The sequence below is a fragment of the Syngnathus scovelli genome, chromosome 17 (genome assembly GCF_024217435.2).
Source record: "Syngnathus scovelli strain Florida chromosome 17, RoL_Ssco_1.2, whole genome shotgun sequence".
Classification (NCBI taxonomy): domain Eukaryota; kingdom Metazoa; phylum Chordata; class Actinopteri; order Syngnathiformes; family Syngnathidae; genus Syngnathus; species Syngnathus scovelli.
In genome coordinates, this window is record NC_090863.1 from 3,099,043 (window position 1) to 3,121,892 (window position 22,850).

At 41.7% G+C, this 22,850-nt stretch overlaps 2 protein-coding genes across 20 annotated transcripts; both read left to right on the forward strand.

Annotated features, from left to right (window-relative positions):
* Positions 1 to 215: 215 nt before the first annotated feature.
* apol1 (apolipoprotein L, 1) lies at positions 216 to 9,287 on the forward strand. 11 transcript variants are annotated; one of them, XM_068653506.1, is made up of 34 exons: positions 216 to 438; positions 516 to 569; positions 1,130 to 1,213; positions 1,283 to 1,342; positions 1,431 to 1,496; positions 1,842 to 1,913; positions 1,982 to 2,038; positions 2,174 to 2,245; positions 2,317 to 2,379; positions 2,454 to 2,510; positions 2,726 to 2,776; positions 2,838 to 2,906; positions 2,972 to 3,037; positions 3,112 to 3,177; positions 3,251 to 3,322; positions 3,495 to 3,614; positions 3,681 to 3,728; positions 3,797 to 3,868; positions 3,947 to 4,066; positions 4,136 to 4,189; positions 4,490 to 4,546; positions 4,638 to 4,715; positions 4,788 to 4,841; positions 4,913 to 4,993; positions 5,111 to 5,167; positions 5,237 to 5,290; positions 5,366 to 5,419; positions 5,476 to 5,580; positions 5,653 to 5,703; positions 5,826 to 5,861; positions 7,191 to 7,268; positions 7,351 to 7,390; positions 7,506 to 7,557; positions 7,658 to 9,287. In XM_068653506.1, exons 1-34 carry the CDS (start codon positions 436 to 438, stop codon positions 8,619 to 8,621), a joined length of 3,087 nt encoding a protein of 1,028 aa, XP_068509607.1. In that variant the 5' UTR covers positions 216 to 435; the 3' UTR covers positions 8,622 to 9,287. The 11 variants fall into 11 exon arrangements, with proteins under 11 accessions (XP_068509607.1, XP_068509611.1, XP_068509605.1 ...); XM_068653504.1 differs by having other exon boundaries at positions 217 to 438; positions 5,237 to 5,305; XM_068653505.1 differs by having other exon boundaries at positions 217 to 438; positions 4,916 to 4,993; positions 5,237 to 5,305.
* A 761-nt stretch (positions 9,288 to 10,048) lies between these two features.
* LOC125984686 (myb-like protein X) lies at positions 10,049 to 22,623 on the forward strand. 9 transcript variants are annotated; one of them, XM_049746758.2, is made up of 40 exons: positions 10,049 to 10,134; positions 12,132 to 12,179; positions 12,293 to 12,319; positions 12,388 to 12,453; positions 12,717 to 12,767; positions 13,024 to 13,104; positions 13,185 to 13,235; positions 13,305 to 13,352; positions 13,429 to 13,476; positions 13,769 to 13,837; positions 14,003 to 14,047; positions 14,122 to 14,250; positions 14,609 to 14,659; positions 14,757 to 14,873; positions 15,065 to 15,136; positions 15,208 to 15,270; positions 15,401 to 15,460; positions 15,581 to 15,643; positions 15,882 to 15,941; positions 16,019 to 16,093; positions 16,173 to 16,265; positions 16,706 to 16,765; positions 16,838 to 16,906; positions 16,975 to 17,043; positions 17,143 to 17,196; positions 17,694 to 17,759; positions 17,831 to 17,905; positions 18,130 to 18,183; positions 18,267 to 18,320; positions 18,395 to 18,466; positions 18,552 to 18,590; positions 18,695 to 18,760; positions 18,847 to 18,906; positions 18,966 to 19,052; positions 19,136 to 19,198; positions 19,342 to 19,398; positions 19,501 to 19,575; positions 19,638 to 19,677; positions 19,758 to 19,800; positions 20,042 to 22,623. In XM_049746758.2, the coding sequence occupies exons 2-40, from the start codon at positions 12,132 to 12,134 to the stop codon at positions 21,801 to 21,803; spliced, it is 4,182 nt and encodes a 1,393-aa protein (XP_049602715.1). In that variant the 5' UTR covers positions 10,049 to 10,134; the 3' UTR covers positions 21,804 to 22,623. The 9 variants fall into 9 exon arrangements, with proteins under 9 accessions (XP_049602715.1, XP_049602714.1, XP_049602709.1 ...); XM_049746757.2 differs by lacking the exon at positions 10,049 to 10,134 and adding an exon at positions 11,292 to 11,409; XM_049746752.2 differs by lacking the exon at positions 10,049 to 10,134 and adding an exon at positions 11,330 to 11,408 and having other exon boundaries at positions 12,124 to 12,179.
* The last annotated feature ends 227 nt before the right edge of the window (positions 22,624 to 22,850 follow it).

Sequence of the window (22,850 nt, forward strand, 5' to 3'; positions counted from 1 at the left end):
CATGATTACAATACTGTTGAAAATATTTTTTTGTAAGACAACTTGTGAAATCAATGTGATCCACAGTGAATTTAAAATAAAAAAAAGCATTTGTCAATCCTGTACAATCACGTTTTAACGTATTTCGAAAGTGAGATTTCCGAGTAGCACTGAACGCAACGCACCACAGTTATCCTGTTGCCAGGTGAGTCAGGCCACGCCCTCCTCATCCACAAGACTCGTGGAACTGGTCCGTCGGGGTTATTAAACATTGTTTTTGCATGAAAGTCGTCACAAGGAACTGGGTGAAAGAGTTTTTTTCCCAAATGAGCAGGAGTGGGCGGAACGGTTCAGCTCTAAAGCCCGGAAAACTTCACGGAAAGAACCGGGGGAAAGGACGTGGGGAATCTTCACGAGTTTGCTTCGGAGAGAGACTGAAGCTAAAACAGACGCAAAATGGTGAGCGAGAGCACCTTTGCTATACACACATTTACGTTGTTGTCAAATCGTTTTATATGTTGAACGTGTTTGGACAGAATCGATACGGCGACCTTGATCTGGACTTGGAGTGCGATGAAGGAGACGTCACAGTGAGTACGAAAGTTGTCAACATTTTAGGTTTTATGACGATGATAATGTTTACCATAGTAAAACATTGACAACAATCTGCTTCCTTCTAACTTTTATTTTCTAGATTGTCTTGAGGGCAAGGATATCTTAAAAATGTGCTGTCATGATTTTATTTTATTTTTTTAATAGGCATTTTGTGAAACATTTACATTCTGTACATTACACATGGTATCTAGTGATTTGGTTATTAAGTCCATTTAAAATATATAAATGACCCCCCCCCCGCCCCAAAAAAAATAAAAATTAATAAAACAGGCAATAAGTACAATGGCATTTGTAGCCGCCATTGGTCATGTGTGGACGTTCAAATTAACTGCGAAGCTCATTTGTATGCTGCTGTTAACCAAAACAGCAGCACTCAAATCTCTTTTTACCAAGCATGTGGAGTCTGCAAAAATTTGAAAAAAAGATACACGCATACACAATATACTCCTCATGCTGTTTAACAATTACACTTTCTAAAGAAGGACTCTTTGCCAACTTTTGAACGGGCTTCTGCAACTGCGTAATGTCCAATCAGCATTTTGTTCCTCTTGAGTTTCAGCAAAAAGCAGCATTGTTTGGCGGCATGTTCAAGAGATCCTCCAAATCGTCTGAACCGCAGGTGACGCATGACAATAATGCCAGTAGTAATCAACCTTGCAAGCTTACAATTTGAATGTTTACAACACAGGACAACCTGTCAGTCAGCAGTGAACTGTCAAAGAGTAACGACAGTCTGAACAACAACAAGGTCACATCCTGATTTCTATTGTTGCGTTGGTGTGCAGTGCTAATGAAGACACCCAAATAATTGGCTTTTTTTAAAATCATGATTCCAGGACAAAGGCGGCATGTTTAAGGGCATGTTCAAGAAGCAGCCTAAATTGTCCGAAGAGCCACAAGAGGTTTGTTGTTGATCTTCCACCTACTTGCTACTTTGCAACTTTCTGAACTTAAAGTAAACCTCGACTAAGTGTGACAAGCTTTATATTGCTTTGTCACTTGCTTTATTCTCTCACCCTTGCAATTGTTTTTAGAGGTCACTTTTGGGCTGCCTTAGAGGCAAAGCTGTTTTCAGGAACATTTTTTTTTTTTTTTTTTTTTTTTTTTTTTTTTTTAGGTGGCACTCTCACAGCACAATCCAGAGCTCTCTGCCAGCAACGGCAGCTTAGATGACAGAAAGCCATCCAAGGTGTATTTGTATAGTTAGCTCAAACTAGTTAGCCTCTAAACTCATTTGTCCTACGCAGGACAAGTCTGGCATGATGAGCGGAATACTGAAAAAAACTCCCAAACGAGGACACGCACGCAGGCCCTCGCAGGTACACAATACAAAGATCGCACTTGCACATGGATGTAAAGAGTTGAGAAATATATTTTGTTTACTCAGGATCTTCTCGACATCGTCATGTCCGCCAGCAATAACAATGTGAACGACAACGCCAAGGTGAAGAATTGAATGTCACCTTTCCACAATATAGAAATTTTTTGATTATTGTTGCAAGACTGTAGACTGCTTGAATGTGTTTTAGAATTTGGCTAGACTTTTTTGTGTTGTATTTTTTTATTTTATTTTTTTTAGGCAGCAGTCTCACAACACAATCCAGAGCATTCAGCCAGCAATGGCATCTTAGATAAAAGCAAGCAGGGCAAGGTGAGCGCTCTTGTCCAGTTAACGCACACCAGTGAGCCTCTGATACTAACGCCGCTCGTCTTACGACGCAGGACCAATCTGGCGTGATGCTGAAAAAAACTCCTAAACGGGGACATGCACGCAGACCCTCACAGGTGACGCAACATACTAAGATGATGCCTATACGTGCAAGTCAAATAAAGTCAAATATTCCGTTTTGTTCTTTTAGGATCTTCTAGAGATTGACCTGTCCACCAAACAGAACAATGTGAATGATAACACCAAGGTGCGCGAGTATTTGTTGTCACAATAAAAATGTTTTGAAGCAACTTTTAAGTGTTCCCTGAACATCTCGAGACGTAAATGCAGCACTGAATTAGTTTTAGGACAATTTCAGGACTGTCTATGGCTTTGAAATCAACACTGTAATAAATTCTAAAATATATATAAATACAGTATTATTTGACCTTTTAAGCACAATGTGTTTTTTCCCCCCCGTAGGAGAGCAGCGGAATGTTCAGCGGGATGTTTAAAAAAAGAACACAATCTCAGGTAATTCCCACACCCCTCTTGTATGACGTAATGGTCCTACAACCATCTGCTTCTTTTCCAGGATGATTTGTCTGAAAACACCGAGCAGTCTGAAAGCAGCAATAATCTGGCCGTCAGCAACAATTCCAAGGTGAACGTTACTTTCCTCTAGCGCAAAATAATGTTCATATCAATAGCTAACGTGCTGTTTCTCAGGAGTCAGCTGGAATGTTTAGCGGGATGTTTAAAAAATCACCAAAGCTGGTAAAAGAAAAGTCTCAGGTGAGCCATTTTTTTTAAAGCGTTTTAGCTGAGTGTAATTTGAATTTGACTTTGGAATTTATGGACTGGTCCAGGATGATTTGTCTCAATCCAGCGAGCTGTCGGCCAGCAGTGAAAACCTCTTTGAGGGCGGGACTAAGGTCAGCGGCGCTCAACCTCGAGGCTTTGCGTTGCCGTGACAACCCCAGCATTTGTTTCCTGTTGCTTTTGCAGGAGAAAGGAGGACTCTTTAGCGGCATGTTCAAAAAGCCCAAACACACTTCTGCAACCAGAACACAGTCTCAGGTGGAATATCTTTTAACTTATATTCTTGAACTTAAACTTTTTTTCATTTGTTTTAGCACGATTGTGTTAAAAGGCAATTTCTAAATCGTGTTTTACTCGCTTAGGTATCGACCAGTCACGGCTCAGCTTGCGAACTTCACATGAGCCGCGATTATCCGCTCTTATGTTTTAGGAGGACTTGACAGCAACCGGCAAGCTGTCATCCAGCAGCGACAGTCTCGCCGAGAAGACGGGGAAGGGAAAGTCGCTAGGTTCCAAAGAAAGCCTGACGGAGAAGCCCAAAGTCAAGCAGGTAATCAATACATTGGTGAACAATTTTTGTGAACAATTTGACTTTAGTGTGTCTGTGTGCCTTCAGAACGGCTTCAGCGCCATGATGAAGAACGCCTTCAACTATGACAAAACGGTGCGTTTGTCCATTTGCGGCGTTTTCAATGAAAAGCTCAAGTAATATGAAAATCTGCATTTGTTTAGGAGAAGGAGAACTCAGATGCTGTTACTGAGGAGACGTCAGACACCAGCGAGAACCAGACTAACCATAAACAGGTTCTCCGTGTTTGTGGATTTCGTTGCCTGAACCTTCTCATTCATGTTTGTTTTAAACATTTATTTTTCTTTTATCAGAGTAAGCTGGCCGGTGCCATGAACAAACTGAATCCGTTCCGGTCTGAAAAGGACAAGGAAAGTGACTCCAGTGACGATGACTCACCCGTCGCCGGCGACAAATTGTCCAGCCACAAACAGGTATTGAAATGTTCCTGGCGTTGATAGTCCTCTGCGACATCCATCTTGACGTGTCCTCGCCTCCCTCAGAACGCCATGATGGGAGCCATGTCTAAACTGAATCCATTCAAGCCTGCCAATAAAGTAACTTGTCGTTTGTATTTCCCGAGCTTGATGGTGACGGACGGTGCTGGGCATGGGGCTGTGCTTTCTCGGTCTCTGTTACGCAACAGTGACTGTTTTAAGACAGAGATGTTTTGGTCTTCAACACAGCACTGAATGAGTTTTAGGCCAGCTCTGGCTTTCTGTCTGCTTTTGAACACAAGGTTGATTATGTTTTAGGTCAATTTGAGGACTTTTTAAAAACGCTATGACTTTTCAATAAAGTTTTCACTACAAAAGTAAACAAGTTTATCTTATACTTGACTTTTCTTCTTTGCACAGAAAGACGTGGAAGAGACGCTCAAAGAAACTGACCAACAAGTGGAGGGGAAACAAAAAGTACTGTACTTTAGTCATTATCATGAGTAATCAGTGACAAGACACGCACGTCCTCTCTCTTTAAATCCTTCCTGTTTCTCACCCTGGCTAGCTCGAAAATAGCGCCGTCGACAGGGAGCGAAAGGAGAGAAGTGAAACGCCACCACTTCAGCACGGACCTACCCGAGAGGTTTGACAGTAGTTTGTTTCCACTTGACACTCTTGCCGACACGGCCGCCTTGACTTTGTCACGCGTTGACAGGAGAAGACACAGATTCCTGTCAAAGCCCAGGCCAAAGCATTTGAAGACGCTAAGGTACTTACTGAATCTTCTGTGGCTTGCTTACCGCCAAGTTTTTATGGTTTCGGCTTTGGGGCAACAATAAGCAGGACGACAAGGTCATGGCGTCCCAGGGGAGGGCAGATAAGGAAGCTCCCAAAGTTGCGCCACGCAAGCCTTCCGTGGAGGTAGGAAAAGCCTCTAAAGTTTGTGTTTGCGAAGGAAATTGAAATTGACCTAAAGGTCAGTTGGCACGGTGTTCAAAAGAAATTCCTAAAATTGACATACACTTGTTTGTCTATCAGGATCTCAGGAGCAAAGCAGCCAACACAGTGGTGCTGGAGCAAGAAAACCAGAATCAGGTTCTCATCATGGAGCTTGAACGCGACTTGAATACCTAGATGCCTCTTAACGAGGTCATTATCCCGCAGAGCCAATCAGATGAGGAGTTTCTGAAAGACGACGGCGGCGGCCAGTGGAATGAGGTGACCCCGGTGGAGGTGAGGTGTTAATGTTATGACCAGATGTTTTTTGAGGGTATCTCACTGTGACTTTCCCAGGCCAAGAAGAAACCAAAGCGCTACAACCCATTCAATCCACGTGCTGCTGCCAAGGTACGTGAATGTTACCGACATGTTGGCAACGTTTGACACTTATCACGTGACAACAGCCTCCAAGCTACGACGAAGTGCTGAAAGACGAAGCAGCGGGAGAAGCAGAAGAAAAGTCCAAAGAGAATCCAAAGGAAGAGGATGGCACCAACAAACCAGAAGAGGTTTTTTTTTGGGGGGGTTGCTGACTCTCATGATGAATCATTTGCCTTGTTTCACTTGTTTTTGCTTTTCAGGTCAAAGTCAAGAAGTCTAAACGCCACAATCCCTTCATGCCTCGAGTCAAGGTCATTCTCACGCTTTTATTAGCTCCAGTGTTTATTATCTATCGCTCGTGTGTTTGACTGTAGATTCATTTTGACCGTATAATTACAAGATTACTGAGCTAATTGGTTTTCGTGTGTTGCAGAACAAAATGACACAGAGACGCGAAGAAGAGGCTGAGGTACAGATTTTATTTAAATTTGGTTTCAATTAGGGTTTTTTTTTTTTGTTCCACACAGTGTTCTTTGGACACACAATCCTTTTCACGCTGTTAGGGCTTTCTTCCCACACAGTGTCATTTCGTCATCTTTCTCACCATTGTTACGATAAAGAGCCGTTTTGGTCACCTGACATCTGTTTTTTTTTGTGTGTTTTTTTTCACTTTTTGCTCCTCCCCTCCCTTGCATTCCAAAACAAAAGCCGCTGCACGAAGGCATGTAAGGGGAGATGAGGCTTCCACAATGTGTCCTGACTTGTTTGTCTGCTTCCCTTTACCGAGACGCCACTTTTGCAAAAACACAGCACTTCTGCTTCAGGAGGAACACCTGCTCTGATCAGATATTGTTCTTTTACTGTAAAACACACAATAACATATTATAATGAGATATTCGGTTTGGTTGGAACTGGTTTGACACATTGACACTTTTTATTTGGTTAAAATGAAATGTATTGATTATATACAATACATATTTGGATATATTTTTATTTATTTATTCACTTTTATTTTGTCTTGATATAATTGCATTCACTGTTTACTTTAATTTTTTTTCTTTCATCAATTGAATATTTTTTATCAAATTCTACTTCGGTTTTATTTGTTTGAATTGAATTTATGCCTTGATTTTGTGCTCATTGAAGTTTATTTTATTGTGACGTCATTAGTTTTTGTTTTAATCGAACTCAATGTATTTTTAATTATGTTTGAGGATTTAAACATTCAGGCGGCTCGGTGGTGCACTGGGTAGCACGTCCGCCTCACAGTTAGGAGGGTGCGGGTTCGATTCCACCTCCGGCCCTCCCTGTGCGGAGTTTGCATGTTCTCCCCGATCCAGCGTGGGTTTTCTCCGGGCACTCCGGTTTCCTCCCACATCCCAAAAACATGCTTGGTAGGCCGATTGATCACTCCAAATTGTCCCTAGGTGTGAGTGCGAGTGCGAATGGTTGTTTGTCTCTGTGTGCCCTGCGATTGGCTGGCAACCGGTTCAGGGTGTCCCCCGCCTACTGCCCGTTGACGGCTGGGATAGGCTCCAGCACGCCCGCGACCCCCGTGGGGACTAAGCGGTTCAGAAAATGGATGGATGGATGGATTTAAACATTCATTCATAAGCATAGTCTTTACTTTGTTTTTAGAATTGTTTTTATTTGATATATTGTCAGGGTTTTTTAGGAGTCCTTTTGTCACCAAACACCAAATGCAGAGAAATCTCCACTTTCTAATTGCTGAAGTAAACAGCAGAATTAATATGTTACAATCATTGAAAAAAACGACTTGGCACTGCTTGTGTTCCAGAACGAGGGTGGAAACAGGGGTTTGTTTGAACGGCTGGAAGAATTCCGCATTGAGCCATCGCAGCCTGAAGACAGACAGGTCAGTTTGCATTTCCATGACAAGATCGCGTGAACTGGCCTTAATCAAGCCAACAACATTTTTTTTTGGGTTCATCTTACAGGACATGGATGGTCTTATGGAGTGGTGGAACAATGTGGAGTGTAAGTTCGTCTAAAATTATGCACAATTGACCCTGCACGACAGCATTGAAAAGGACGCTGTTGTTCAAATATGATCGACTATATTTTGCATCTTTTATAATGTGCTCTTCCTCAGCTTGGGAGGACACGCCTCAGGAGGACGACATGACCGATAAAGAAGAAGCGAAGTAAGTGTCGGGGATAGACATTCCAAGTCTCTTAATAGATATTTATTTTCATATTGCTATGCGTTTGTGTCCGTTGTAAAATTGCAACTACTATGGTCAGGGCATTTGCGGTGACAGCGGAGAAGGTGCAGAAGGGCATCCGGGTGTTCAACAAGCTGTTCTCAGAGCGCGCCGAGAGCCTTTGGCAGCACGTCATCAACCTGAACACCATGGCCGACGGCCTGGATAAATTCAACAAGAACACCAAGATTGCCCAGATTACCGGCGGCTCCACCAGCGCCATCGGCGGCGTGGCCACCATCGCCGGCCTGGCCCTGGCGCCCGTCACCTTCGGCACCTCGCTGATCGTGACGGCCGTGGGGCTGGGCGTGGCCACGGCGGGCGGCCTCACTTCGGCCGGCGCCAGCATCTCCAACCAGGTCAACAACTCCATGGACCGCAAGAAAGTTGAGAAGATTGTGGAGGACTACCAAGAGAAGATGGCGGACCTCAACAAGTGCCTCAAGTTCATCAAGCAGGGAATCGAGAACCTGCGGCGCTTCGACCTCATCAAGATGAAGAACAACGCCTACAACCGTGAATTCCCCGTGCTCAGCAGCAGCTTCTACGAGGACGGCGCCATGGCGGGCAAAGCCATCCTTATTAACGCCAACGAGATCATGCGTGTGGTGCAGATCGCCAACGTGGCGGGCAGCACAGCGGCCCGCGCTGTTCAGATTGCCAGCATGGCAACCGGTGTCCTCACAGGTCTCTTTGTGGGGATGGACATCTACTTTGTGGCCAAGGACTCCAAGGAGCTCAAGAAGGGTGCCAAGTCTGAGTTCGCCGCCAAAATACGGGAGGTGGCTACGCAGTTGCACGACGGCCTGGTGGAGCTCAACAGCATCCGAGAGGAGCTGCAGTGCACCACCGCGCCGCAGGACGAAAACCAACGAGAGGACGACGCTTCGGATGAGAAGGAGAAGATGAAAGGGGGTTACGACTACGACAGCTCGGAAGAAGACGAGATCAACCGCATTAAGAAAGCCATCAAGAAAGACCTCAACAACAGGGAGTACGTGTGACATTGGAAAAACTGAGCCAATATCCAAAGAGATGCTAAGTCCAAAAATGAAAACCAAAATTTTGTCTGAAATACAAACTGGAAGAAAATATACAACCAAACCAGATTGATGACCATTCTGACATTTTTGAGGTGAAATTTGTCTTTTGCAAGTAAAGGTAGACTTCAAAATTGTTGAACTAATCACAAATGGATGCCTCTGGTTTTTACTCTTCATGGAGCGGGAGGATTTTTCATTTAACAAAACATTTTTGATGTACAAATAATGTTTTAGTCTTTTTTTTTTTTAAACTCATGTGCCTTTTATTGTTCTAAATTCCACAATACTAGCTAGCTAACTTTAGTCAACCGTCTCGGAGTGAAATTTATAAAAATGTTCAATATATAGTTTTGCAACAATATTTTAATGTTTGGACACAAGAGTGACTCCTGCAACAATGCTAATGCTTTTAGCGCTAACGTGTTCACTGGATAAATCCATGCTTTGTTTTTTATTTAACTTTTGTATTTATTGTGGGTGGATGTAGCATGTGCAATGTATGTTTTGTGTAATAGGTGCTGAAAGGAAAAGGCGCTGTACCGGTAATCTGTGCAATAAAAAAATAAAGATTCCCATGAAGGCCTGATTGTTGTGTATGCTATGCATACGGCAAACAGGTTAAAAAGATATCTGAGGTATGGGCAATATAAAATGTATCCTTTAAAAAAACATTAATTCATAAAAAAAAAAAATCTGCTGAGTGTTTCTTTAAGTCAACACATAAATGTGCATTTATTAATAAAATACAAATTGTTAGTTTTTATTATACAAGTATGATATGGATGTATTTTTTAATCAATGTAATGAAATTAAATTTGACTATAATCTTATTCATTTTCATTGGGGTCATAAACATTAAACATTAAAACAACAACAGTAGTTAGAAGGATGAAAATAACCCTAAACACAAAGGATCTGTAATGATTATTTCTGTTTTTATTGTATCAATACAAAATTGTAAAGTAGTTAAATTATTTGATTTAATTGGATGGTTTTCCCCGAATAAGTACTACTCAATAAGCATATACTTATTTAGTTAGGTCGTCCTCAGACGAGCTTCCATAGTAGAAGCTATACATTGCTAAAAATGGCTGTGGAGTGCAGCTCCTCACAGCATCCCCAATCCAACCTTTAATGCTGAGTGTCAAGCAGGGAGGTATTAGGTTCCATTTTATAGCCTTTCTGTATAACTCGGCCGGGGATCGAACCCACGACCACCCAGTCTCAGGGGGGACATTCATACCACAAGGCCACTGAGCTGGTATTTGATCATAATTTCTTAGCCCTTCTTTGATTTAGCCAAGATTGCCAACTCTTGTGCGTCAGATGTGAGGTTGAAACTGATGAGTCAAACCTGCTGGGACCCAAACACAGGTGAGTTAGGCCTTGCCCCTCCCTCCTTCTCCTCCATCTCCTCCCAGGTGAATCACGCACAAAGGAAACAAAACAAAAGGTTTCGAGACATCATCGGCAGGTAAAATGGTCACTTTTATTATGCTGACATATGATGATTGCAGTTGTGCATGGCTCGCTTCATCTGCATGTATGTGTTCAAGTCGGCCTGCTGGTAAACAAAGCAAGGCGAGGTGGGGCGTGTGCGCTTTAGTTGAGGTACACAGTTGCTAATTGTCATTATGAATATTTCTACTGGCAGTTATATCATTATATTACTATTATTCTTGTCGGCACAATGAGCTAGTGGTTTGCACAAGTTTGAATACGGGCTCAGGTCTTCCTGTGTGGGCTTTTCATGATCTCCGGTGCTTGCGCTTTTCTTTCACTTTGTCATGTGGTCTGAATGAGAATGTTTTTCCATGTGTGCCCTGTGATTGGCAAGTACAAGGTGTATCTTGCCTCTTTGCCGAAGTGAGCTGAGATGATGTCGTAGCTCACCCTTGACCCTATTAAGGCCCTTTTGGGAGTGGATGGATGATTGTTATGAATGTAGTGTATAAAGAACTTGACTGTAGCACACATGAACAGTGGCAACACGTTACATCTTAATGCAATACAAGATCTTTGGGGAGGCATCAGAGATGCTAACAAGCTGGAACATGCACAAACAGTGCACAAAAGATTATATTTAGAAGGTCAAACATTGTCTCTGGAATGCCAGCGTGATACTGGACATGTCATTGAGTAAAGTTACAGTAAGGAGCATTAAGACAAGTAAAGTAAAAAATCTGTTTTGTCCAATTGGAGAAACAAAACAAAACTGACACAATTAATTGTAAATGTATATGAAATACATTTAATTAATGTAATGTTTGACAACAAATGTTAAGATCTTTTTAGATCTATTATTATAAAAGTTTTTATTTTATTTTAAAATATGTACCATTAAACACACATTACATTTTTTTATTTTTTTTACAGTAATACTTGGTGTAAAAAGTTTGAGGAGCACTGGAATAAAATATTTAGTTTTCTATGTAAAAAAAATCATAAAACCAATTTGTTTTGATCATTGTGAAATGTTTGATTAAAATTTGTTATTGGTTATTTATTTATTATTCACTACTACTCACATTTTGGTAAATCAACCCACAAAAAGAATCTATTATTGTCTCACGACGCGGATGGCTGTGGTGAAGTTAGAAATTTCGGAGCTCGTGAACGCCTCCGCAGCTGGAGATGCGTTGCGGGGTGGGTGTGGTGAACACTTTGGGAAACTTCTGAGAGGCATTTACTTGCCTTACGTTGCCCATTGACTTTGGATGCCATTGACGGAGGGAGGAACAGCAGCGAGGTGAGACAAATAAACGACATTAACTCCACACAAATAACATATCAGCTGCTCGGAAATGATCATTTGCGAACGCTTTTTGTCCATTTGCTGTGTTCCAATGTGAGCAGTGTGTCTATCTTTCATTTAAATAATGAAAAAGGTCTACTTTTTTTTCTGTTGTAACTCTCTGGTGCCTCACTTTCAGCACGTGATAATTGGGGAAACGTGTGTTTTCATAGTCAACTAGACAGGAAATGTGTATTTTCACAATTAAATTGTCATTATGAAGCACTTCCGGGTGTCTCAAAATTCTGAAACGTACATTTTGAATTATTACAAAGTAGGCCAAGGGCTAACAAAACAAAGAGCAACGTCACGTTTTGGTTGTATTTGTTGTCTCGAAAAACAAACGTTATTGTTGCCTAGATTTGGTGCTTTTCCTCTGTGTTTGTGTGTAGTGTAACTGTGTTTTACTGCTTCCTAGTGGCTAATGAGCAAACTTTTTAAACAATTCAAATTCTTTACATTTGAATGATTAGTACTGTACATTTTTCTCAGTAGCCTACATTCTTGACTGACCTTAACACAATGAAACCACTGGCCTACATTTATAATTTAGGTCATTTCAAATTAAAAAGTCCAAATGTGCTCATAAATAATGTCCATCATTTCACACACATGTGGAAGCTGTCTTGGTACCATGGTGATGAATCTTCTGTCTTTTATCACTTTATGGAACTCAGATGGAGCCGCGCGTGATGAAGCCTGAAGCAAAAAAGAAAACCAAGCCCGTGAGATACATATAAACATTAAGAAATAATAACCATACTAAAAAAAAAAAAAAAAAAAAACACACTCCTGAGTAATATTTCTACTAATACAGTATTCTTTGTTGCCTTCACAGACCAAACTGCCTCCCTGGCCTCCCGAGGTACTTCATCCGCCCGCCCAGTAACCGACTGTTTGCTGAGGCGTAAAAAACACGACTTTTGTTTACAGCCTCGAAACGATGCAGAGAAGTTGGACAAGCCCATCCCTGTGGTGCCTCCACGACCAAAGCACAGCGTGTGTACAAAATAATATTTTTCTGTCAAAAATGTTTCAAAATGTACGTTGAGTCTTTTGTTTCTTTTTCAATGCCCTTTTTGCAATTATTTTATCATTTGTTTCAACTTCCATGTTCAAGCCGTCACCTCAAAGGTGATTGTTTGGTTGATAGCAGGTCAGCAAAAGGGGGCACCTGGTTCTTGTAACAAGTGAGAAAACACGGATTGTACATGATTAGACTGTAATTCAATATTTTTTTATATTTTTTTGTGTGTGTGCAGGAACTGAGCCAAACGCAGTATCATTTGAAAAGATTAGCCGGGGATTGTGAGGTAAGATGATTATTTCTTTTAAATCTTAGAAGGAATTTATATACGTTTATTCTCTGGGAAATCAATTAAAAGCAACTTTTTTGTCATCTTAAATAAAAAAGTCCATATTTTTTAAAGTGATTGAAACTGTCATTTTAGAAATTCGTGTTGAAAACACAATATTTCAAAACATTAGGCATTACTTTGGAGATTGAAAACACAAAAAACATGATCGTTTCAGTGACAAGTCGTTTCATGATTTTGACGTGATTTTCAGGGCCAGAGAAACGTGACACAAAGGGAGACGAAGGAGAACAAAACAGAAACTCCTGTGCCCCCACCTAGACAAGCTAAGCAGGTGAAGTACAGTACTGTCAGAATAAACCAAAAGTGAATTTTAAATCAGAATTTAGGTTTTTGGGTTTTTTTTGCACTCAGAAGAGGAACCAGACCACAAGACACAGTCAAGGCAACAGTGATGACAAGCAAGTACGCCTCTCGTGACGCCATCTCGCTGTTGGCGGGCAACAGGAATACTTGATCCGCTTCTTTCTTCAGATTTCTGTCAAAAGCGTCCAATCAGATGCGGCCTCTGACATCAAGAAGGTTTGTCACTCCCTGGTTAGATTATATTTTGATTGATTGATTGATTTTAAACATCATTCATTTTCCTCAAATGCAGACAACCAAGTTGCGAAAAAGCCTGAAAGACAAAAAAGCGTCATTCATTGTAAGCAATGTGGGTGCTAATGCTAACAATGCTTCTAATACGTACTAATAGCGCTTACGGTTCACCTTTCATCGGGGATGGGCAACTGAAATTAATTTGAGGATTTGTCAAATCAAGATCTCACAACACTTGCTATACTAACACTACGTATAAGATTGTGTAAGAAGCGGAGACAAAGGATGGACAAGATTGGATGGGCTCTCTGGCTAAACGGGTTTATAGGAGCGTGCTCACGTGTTCAACACACACCGACAAAACCAGTTTTTGTGACTCACACTGATGTTTGCTTCAGAGTCATTTGACTGATGACCAGGACAGAGGTGACGACACTCCGGACAAACACGCCGCATCCGCCAAACCGGTATTTAGCACTGTCCGTCCTTGTGTGCGTGCGTGCGTGCGTGTGTGTAGGTACTATCTATTTTTCAGAATTACCTTCACTCTTATTGTAAATAATAAAATGTGTACGTGTTTGTATGTACTTGAGCGTGTGAAACATGACAGCATGTGAATTTTTGCTCGGCAGGGCGTCCTGAAGGGCATGATGAAGCACCTCAAGTCCACACCCAAAGTACGAGATGCAGCCCGGGCGATGATGGTCGTCATCATAATATGCGCAGATGTTGACATTTGTCTTCCTTGAAGGTTGGCGGCGGCGGCGGCGGTGGCAGTGGCGAGGCACTTGTCGATCCCAACAAGGAGGAAGCGTCTCAGGAAAAAGAACGGACGGCCAGTGACAAAGTCAAACAGGACAAAAGTGCAGAATCCAAACAAGTAAGACATGAGGATGATGATGAAACCTGCTTGTCATCATTGTAAGACAAGATATATTCTTTCTATCTTCTTTCATAAAGTTTTCCTATTTTTACCAGGATAACATGATTCACTGAATTTATGTATCTGTTCATTGATTTTTTTTGTATCTTTTATTTTGTCTATGATTACTTCCAGTTCATTCTTGTATTAAGAACACATATATTTTTCATTAAATTATTTTGTAATCAATTCATATTTTTATCAAAAGTATTTAATTATAGTTTCATTATTTAAAAAAATGGTGTTAAATAAAATTCATTTATGTTTAACAGTAGTACTTAACATAACAGCGACATGTACATATTTTATTTTTCAGGACTTTGGGGGTCGATTTGCTGGAATGTTCCGGAAACCTCCTTTGGTGACGGTAACTCCTGTCGGTCGTCTTTTGCTGTGTTTCTCAGTATTGTTTTATTGATCATCGTCATCCCTTCCATTTCCTTTCTATTTTTTGGGTGAGATAGGTCGGGAAAATGGACGGCGATTCAGAGGAGAGTGAAGAAGACGAGAAACAATCTTACGCTGGAATTTTCAACGAGGTGTTCAGGAAGAAACCTCCAGAAGAGGCTCAGATGGATGAGGTCAAACTTCTTCCGAATACCGTGGTGTCTTGACGTACGAGTGACGCTAGCTAACGACCGAGTTCTTTGTGATTCAAGCCGGTGACTGGCATAAACACCAAAGGACTAACAACTAGCGATTGTGTTTGACTGTAATGTAACAAAATGTGGAAAATGTGAAGCGCTGTTAATGCTTTTTTTTTTTCCTTCAGGAGGAGCAGCAGCCTGGTCTCCGTGACGACCTGTCAGACAGCAGCGACGATCTGTCCCCGAAGGTCTCCGAGGTAAGGTGCTCTTGTAATAGCGTCACCATCATTGAAGATGTTACCAACAAGTGTGTAAAATTGCGTTGCAGGAAAAAGGAGGATTTTTCAGCGCAATCCGCCGAAAGACTCCCAAAGAGGTGGCACCCAAGCAGGTCAGCCACTTCAAAATATTCTCTTGAAAGACCTCCAGGTGGATTGTGTCTGTCCATGGATCCTGTACATGACATTAGTTTGGTTGCTTAGGGTTCATTCCAATTGAGTCAATTGTATTTTTGCTCATAGGATTCTAAAGAGCCCCGCGATGATCTGTCGGGCAGCACAGACAGTCTGACAAACAATAAGGTGACCCCCCCCCCCCCATTTATATAACATAATACAAATTCTCTTTTGTGTTATTTTTATTTTATTAATATGATATTAAGGTTTATTCATGTATAGGTGATGCTGACAAATGTCTTTCAGGAAAAAGCAGGACTATTTGGTGGATTCTTTAAGAAGGCTACCAAAGCGGCTCAGCCTGACCAGGTAAACAATTCAGTGACATTTTTTAGTATTTTTATGCAATGTTTTCATCCTTTGATTTGAACTCCTCCTAGTGAAAAATTGGTTCTATGATCATGAAGACTCAAATGAAGACGTTATTCTGGTTTAACAATTTTAGCTATTATTATTATTATTGACTGTACTAAATTCAAGAAGTATTATTGAACTTTTTATTGTGTTTCTGTGTCACTGAACGAGGCTCTGTTCTTGTCACTTGCAGGGTGAGAGCGTGGATAAAAAGTTGTCAGTCAGCAACGAGGATTTATCTGAGAGCGAATCGGTACGCAATGGAACATTTCAGATTTCCATATCGTGTGTGCATTGTCAAGACGGTGTGTTTTTTTTGGGGGGGCGCAGGGTCAGGACAAAGATCGAGGGCTCTTTGGCGTCTTCCAAAAAAAGACCCCCAAAGGAGAGAGAGACGCCTCACCGGTGAGTTTTATTTTTTATTTTTTATTTTTTTAACAAATTCCATTTTCATACTTGAGTCAATTGCATGTCCTTATTTCAGGACGGTGAGGAGGACAATGAAAAGGAGGACAAGGGACAGGTGACCACAACGGCAGTGGGTGGGGACAATGCAGCCGAGAAGAGCGTTGCCAAGGTAAGAAACCAGATATTTTCGTTTGAACAATTGATGGATGACCTTGTGCATCTAAGGGTGAAAACCCTAACCCTACTTTGAAACCCTACTTTTTGTATGTGCATGATGAATTGTTGCTCATTTGAATGATTTAAAAAAAAAAAACTATCTCATCTTTATTGCTATTTAAAATGATTTATTTGAATAGTTTGAATCATTCAAGAATATTACTGCAATAGTTGTTGTTTATGAAGAATGCACATTAGTTTTTTTAGTATGTTTTTAATTAGATTTTTTTTATTTGACTCATTTTAATCTCAACTAACGTTAGAGGCGTTTTTTGTTGTATATATTGTACAGGTATGAATGTTGTGCTTAATTTAAATGTCAGTTTGTTTGATTTAGTCTAAATTGTGTCGTTGTGTATAAATATTTGGTTGTGTTTCTTCATTTTCTTCCAGGATAAGAGCCTTTTCAGCAACATGTTCAAGAAGCCTCAGAAGCCTGCAGAGGGCGATAAGGTGCCTCCCCCTCCATCCCCAAAATCCTTGTTAATAAGCCTTTGATAAAATATACTATCTGAACTATCTCAGGAAGCGGAGGTCAAGAGTGAAGTGACGCCATCGGGAAGCACTGAGAACTTGACCGAGAATATCCGCAAGGTTTCAAAAAGTCTACTTGTTATTTTTGATCTCTAATTGTTTGACCCAAAAAAACAACATGTCTTTAGGGGAAAAAAGGAGGAGGCCTGGCGGGCATCTTCAAAAGATCCTATAGCAACGACAACATGCTGGATGAGGTTACCAACACTCAGTACACTCGCAACCATAAGGACACTCAACAAAGGGTCTGGGTTGTTGTTTTTTTTCCTCTTACCAACACGCACTTGTTATTCTAGGACAAGGAGAAGTCATCAAGTAATGACAATTTAGCAGAAAGCACCACTGTCAAGGTAATATCTTCATTTTATTTACACCGAACAGTTATGTTTTACTTTACAAACGTAGTTGTAAGTTTTTGACCCTTCATTTTTTTATGTACACATTTTTGTTTCATTTACTTATTGAAAAGTTTTTCAAGATTGATGTTGATTATGTTTATTACTGGACATAATTTTTTGCATCTACTTTTTTTTTAAATTAGGGTTGTATTCATTTAAAAGTAAATGTCCTTATTTTAACCTTCGCCACTTGGTTTTTATTTTAACATTTGAAATGACATCAAATCACATTAAGTTAAACTGTTGAATTTTCCATTATTTTTTCAAGTGTTTAATGATCACATTATTTAATTGTATGTAGATTTTTTTTTTCATTTTAAGAATTTTAACACAGGCTATTTCTGAAATGGTTGAACTTTATTATTTGTATTTATGAACAATTTATATTTCCATTTTTGTTATTAGATTTGGATTCAAAATAAGTATTTTTTTGTCTTTTTTTATTTCAGGAAAAAAGTATTTTCAGTGGTATGTTCAAGAAAGCTCCGAAAGCAGCTGACGAGGTGACACTACAGGTGATGATTATTAGTATTCATTTTTGCTGTTGTTATTTTGATATGTTGTGGCTATTCTTTTTGCTATGCAGGAGTCAAACGGTGATGACAAGAAGAAGCCCTTATCCGACAGCAATGAAAACTTGACAGAAGAAGCTGTACCAAAGGTACAATGTTGACAGATGTCAGACTCTGTGTGTTTTTTCCTGCCTGACCCAATATTTGATTTTTTTTTTTTTTTTTTTTTTAAGAATTTTAACACACAGGCTATTTCTGAAATGGTTGAATGTTTACATTTTATTATTTGTATTTATGAACAATTTATATTTCCATTTTTGTTATTAGATTTGGATTCAAAATAAGTATTTTTTGTCTTTTTTTTTTATTTCAGGAAAAAAGTATCTTCAGTGGTATGTTCAAGAAAGCTCCGAAAGCAGCTGATGAGGTGACACTACAGATGATGATTATTTGTATTCATTTTTGCTGTTGTTATTTTGATATGTTGTAGCTATTCTTTTTGCTATGCAGGAGTCAAACGGTGATGACAGCAATGAAAAGTTGACAGAAGAAACTGGACCAAAGGTACAATGTTGACAGATGTCAGTCAGACTCTGTGTGTTTTTTCCTGCCTGACCCAATATTTGATTTACATACAGGAAAAGACGGGAGGTTTGGCAGGAATGTTCAGAAAGTCACCCAAAGCGGCGCCACGCTCCATTGCTATCAAAGTAACGTCGTCAGATGATCTACACTTGTTTGTTTGTTTGTTTGTTTATTTACCAGAAAATAACAAAAATCATCTTCTGCTTCCAGGATCCTCTTAGTGATGACAATCTGGATGAAAGTGCCAAGGTGAGATGACAGAACAAAAATCGGTCCCTCCCTCCAGGCCACTCATAAATGAAACAAAATACAAATGAAATCATAAATAAATGTGATGTGTTTTTTTTAAATAGATGGATGACTTGTCAGGAGACGAACTATCAGGCACTACTGTCAATCTTGACGCTGCAACTGCTAAGGTGAGTGTTCAATACACTGTATGCCTTGAGGTATGATTGACACCTGTGTACATTCTATACGGCGACTGTGTGTTTATGTCAAGCAGGAGAAAAAAGGAGGCTTTGCTGGCATATTCAAGAGAACGCCCAAAACTGCTGACAAACAGGTTAGGCTCTTTTTGAAGTCACATGGGGTTAACAAGCACTCATATGCTGTTAATGCTAGCAGGACAATGAAGACAATAAGGAGGATGCGGCGCCACCCTCGGGTGGCGGACTGAGACGAAGAAGGACCATCAAGAAGAAACGACGAGTGAGCCTTTTGTTTTGCCAAATAGCCAAGCACAAAATGTCTTCTCTCACTTGACCGTCATGTCACTCTGGTCCATCCTCCAGGTTGTATCTTTCAGAGTCAAGACGACTCTTCCCAGGATGACAAAACTCAACACATCATCGCAGGTAACACCAAATGTCATAGCAATGTCTAAGACCCACAAAAAAGTCTCCAAAATGAATTGTGGGATGATGGATTTGCCAGGGGGCCATACAGCCCAAACTGATGGACTTTTGCCTTTTCTTCTTCCTTGTCTTGCGGCAACCAGGAAAAGATACCCATTATTGAGGAGAGGATGGAGATGGAGGAGATGATCCCAGCACAGGTTAGTTGCTTCTTTCCTCCTCCTTAATGCTCTGATCTTTGGTAAGATGGAGCTTGGTAGGCTGTGTGAAGCTAATAACCTTAGTGTACGTAAATCTTTCAGCAGAGCACAATGGAGGTCCAGCCAGTGGAAATGGCAGCATACCCAACCGAAGGAAACCCTCTGGACTCTGAGGAGGTGTGTTCGGCCGCCGTCACATGAGGTCAAAGTTGAGTGTCGCGTTGCTTTTTTTCTTGCAGGAGAATGACGGCCTGATGGACTGGTGGAAAAATGTTGAAGGCAAGTGCAACGTCTGACACGTTTGATCTGAAAGCTTTTCCCAGTCTCATGTGGTTGGTCTTGACTTCCTGTCTCTACAGGTTGGGCCGAGTGGAACAATTTCCAAGAAGATGAGGAGGAAATGTATGCACACGCTTTCGTTTTATGCTTCGGGTTTGGATGGACGGATGGATGGACGGACGGACGGATTGATCCCAGAGTGGATGCAGAGATTGATGTTGAATGAATGGGTGGATAGGTGATACAATAATGGATGGGCTAGTGGTAAAAAGGCCATTTGGTATCTTATATGCAGTATTGATTATAATGCCGGCGTGCGTACCTGATGATTGAAACGTTCCTTTCCGTCCGTCCGTGTGTGCAGGGCAATGGAGGAGGCGGCCGACCGTGTCTACATGGCAGCGCGACTCTTTGTGCGCCTTTTCAATCAGCGGGGGGCATCCTTGCAACACTGCATCCTTGAGCTGCTGGCCCTGGCCGATGCCGCCGACTACTTCCACAAAAAGACCATATCGGCAGCCGTTGGCGGAGGCGTGGCCAGCGTGGCCGGCAGCCTGACCACCATCACGGGGCTCATCCTGGCGCCGTTCACCTTTGGCGCCTCCATTATTGTCACGGCGGTAGGCATCGGCGTGGCCACGGCGGGCAGCATCACCTCGGCCACGGCCAACATCACAGACGCTGTCCACTCCAACATGGACCGCAAGAAGGTGGAGAAGATGATCCAGGACTACCAGGAGCAGATTAAAGACATTCGCGAGTGTATGGAATTTGTGCAGGAGGGCATCGATACTCTGCAGGACTGGGACTTTGAGAAGTACACGCAGAGTACCGCTAAGAAGGCCTTGAACCACAACATCAAACATGTGGTGAAGGAAGGTGGCCGGGCTGGCAAGGCCCTCATGATAAACACCGACAAGCTCATTAGCACTGTTCAGGTGCTGGGTGCGGGGGCTGGAGCAGCTAAGGCTGCCCAAGCCATCAGCGTCACCACGGGGGTCATGTCGGCACTCTTCCTGGCCCTTGACGTCTTCTTCCTCGCCAAGGACTCCCATGAGCTGCGCAAAGGTGCTAAGACCAAGTTCGCATCCAAGATTAGGGACGTGTGCAAGGAGCTACAGGACGGCCTCCTGGAGCTCAACAAGGTCAAGACGCAGCTGCAGAAGACCATGGACGGCATCGAGGTGGAGGAGTATGAGGAGATCCAGGAGGTGGAGGAGGAGGTGGACGACGACTTGGAGTCGGACCCAAAGAAGCTGGCAGAACTGGACCAAGAGCTGGACCTCATGGAGGAAAAACTTGACAAAAAGATTGAAGAGGGCAAAATCACAGCAAAGGAAGGGGATTCTAAGAAGACCAAGGAAGAAAAGACAAAAAAGGACAAAGTTGACAAGGAGACAGAGAACCGAATGGCAGCTTGGGAGGAGAAGCAGGAGAAAGAAGCAGCGTCGCTTAAAAAAGTAGAGGAGAAGCCCAAAATGAAGGACAGCAAAAAGACAGAACGGGAGAGAAGCCACCGAGTTGAGGGGAAAGACGCGCCGGGAAGAACAGACACAAAGGGCGGAGAAGATGAGGGGAAAGAATCGCTGGGCAAAATGGAGGGCTCCAAAAGGAAGCCACAACATCACCAAAGTCACAGTGGGAATCCAGAAGGAAGAGTGGATGTCGTCGCCCGGCGGGCCAGTCAGGAGAGAGGAAGCAGTGGACAAAGCAAAATGACTGATGGCATTCAAGCAAAGGATTGTAGGACAGAAACTATAGCAAGTCGTGATGGATGGGACACTCACAGTGGAAGCAATGAACGGAGGGGCTCGCACCGGAGTCAAGAATCCAGCCGGAGGGACCACATGGACGAGAAGACGTCTGCCAGCCACAGGAGGGCGACGGAAGACAAAAAACAAATGAGCCCAATAGAGAGCGCCCGCAACAAGTTCCAGACAGGCCACGAAGAGCATGGAGGTAGTAGCTCAGAGAGTCACAGAAGAGGAAGTGACAAGACAGGGACTGACCAGGAGAGGAGAGGAAGTGATCACAAGAGGAGAGGAAGTGACAGAGAGCAGAAACACAGTCATCGAGGTTCTCGGCATCCCAGTGTCCTGCCCGATGATGGCTATTTAGATATTTAGATCTGTCTTCTTTTGCAGAATTTCTCACACGACCTTAAAGCATAGCCCTACGCAAGCAAGACTTTGGTGTTTTAGTCGTAGTCCAAGTCCACCTCTCTTTTGGAGTCAGTGGAAAATTCAGCCTGAATAATTCTGTATATTACAGCAAACGTCTGAAGCGATACATACTACTCTTGTCCAGGTCATTTAGGTCTGTTGTTCAAGCAAGATCGACTGTAGGTACAGTATTTGTGGTCATGAAGAACAACAAGTCCTGACTGAATTTAGAGCCAGACCTTGATGTTTTGCTCATCGTTTCAAGGACAAAGTCTAATGCTAGACTGGAGCAAGTCGTCAACCTTTGTGATCACATTTTGATTTTTGACAGGTTTAAAGCACAGTCTTGGTCTTTTGGTCCTCATATTTTAGCCAGTGGTTTGAGGAGCCAACCCAAAAATTTGGGCTCTAAAACCATAGCAAGAAGGCCTTGGTGCTTTAGTCAAGGCGAGGTCTTTTAGCCAATGTTGTGAACAGAATTTGTTTTCATGTTTTTGGGATTGTTACACTATTACACTATATTATTTTAACATACTAAATTTGTCACTGACATTTTAATAATTGAATGTACTGGTGTTGGTTTTCTTACTGAATAAATCAATTATTTTATGTCAAAATTGACACAGATGTCTTTTGAACGTGTAGAGGTTTTTAAACTATTGTAAAAAACTTTCTCCTGTTTTAAATTATATTGAATGTGTAGATGAGGTTTCTAAACTATTGTAACAAATTTTCTCTTGTATGTTTTTGAAGAGTGTAAATTCATTAAATACATATCTTTCAATGTCTGCATTACGTGTGTCGGCTAGCATAGCAGCAACGCTGTCTGTCACTCACTCATGAATCTTTGCGAACGAACCTGAAGATGGCAGTGTATCCAATGGAGTGTCCGAGTGACGTCACAGATCAACCAGCCAATCCGAAAGTGGGTGTGAGGGCGGGTGTGGCACTTCACTTAAGCTTTGGCCATGATTTTTCCCTAATGAAGTGGCCTATGATTAGGTAGACCTA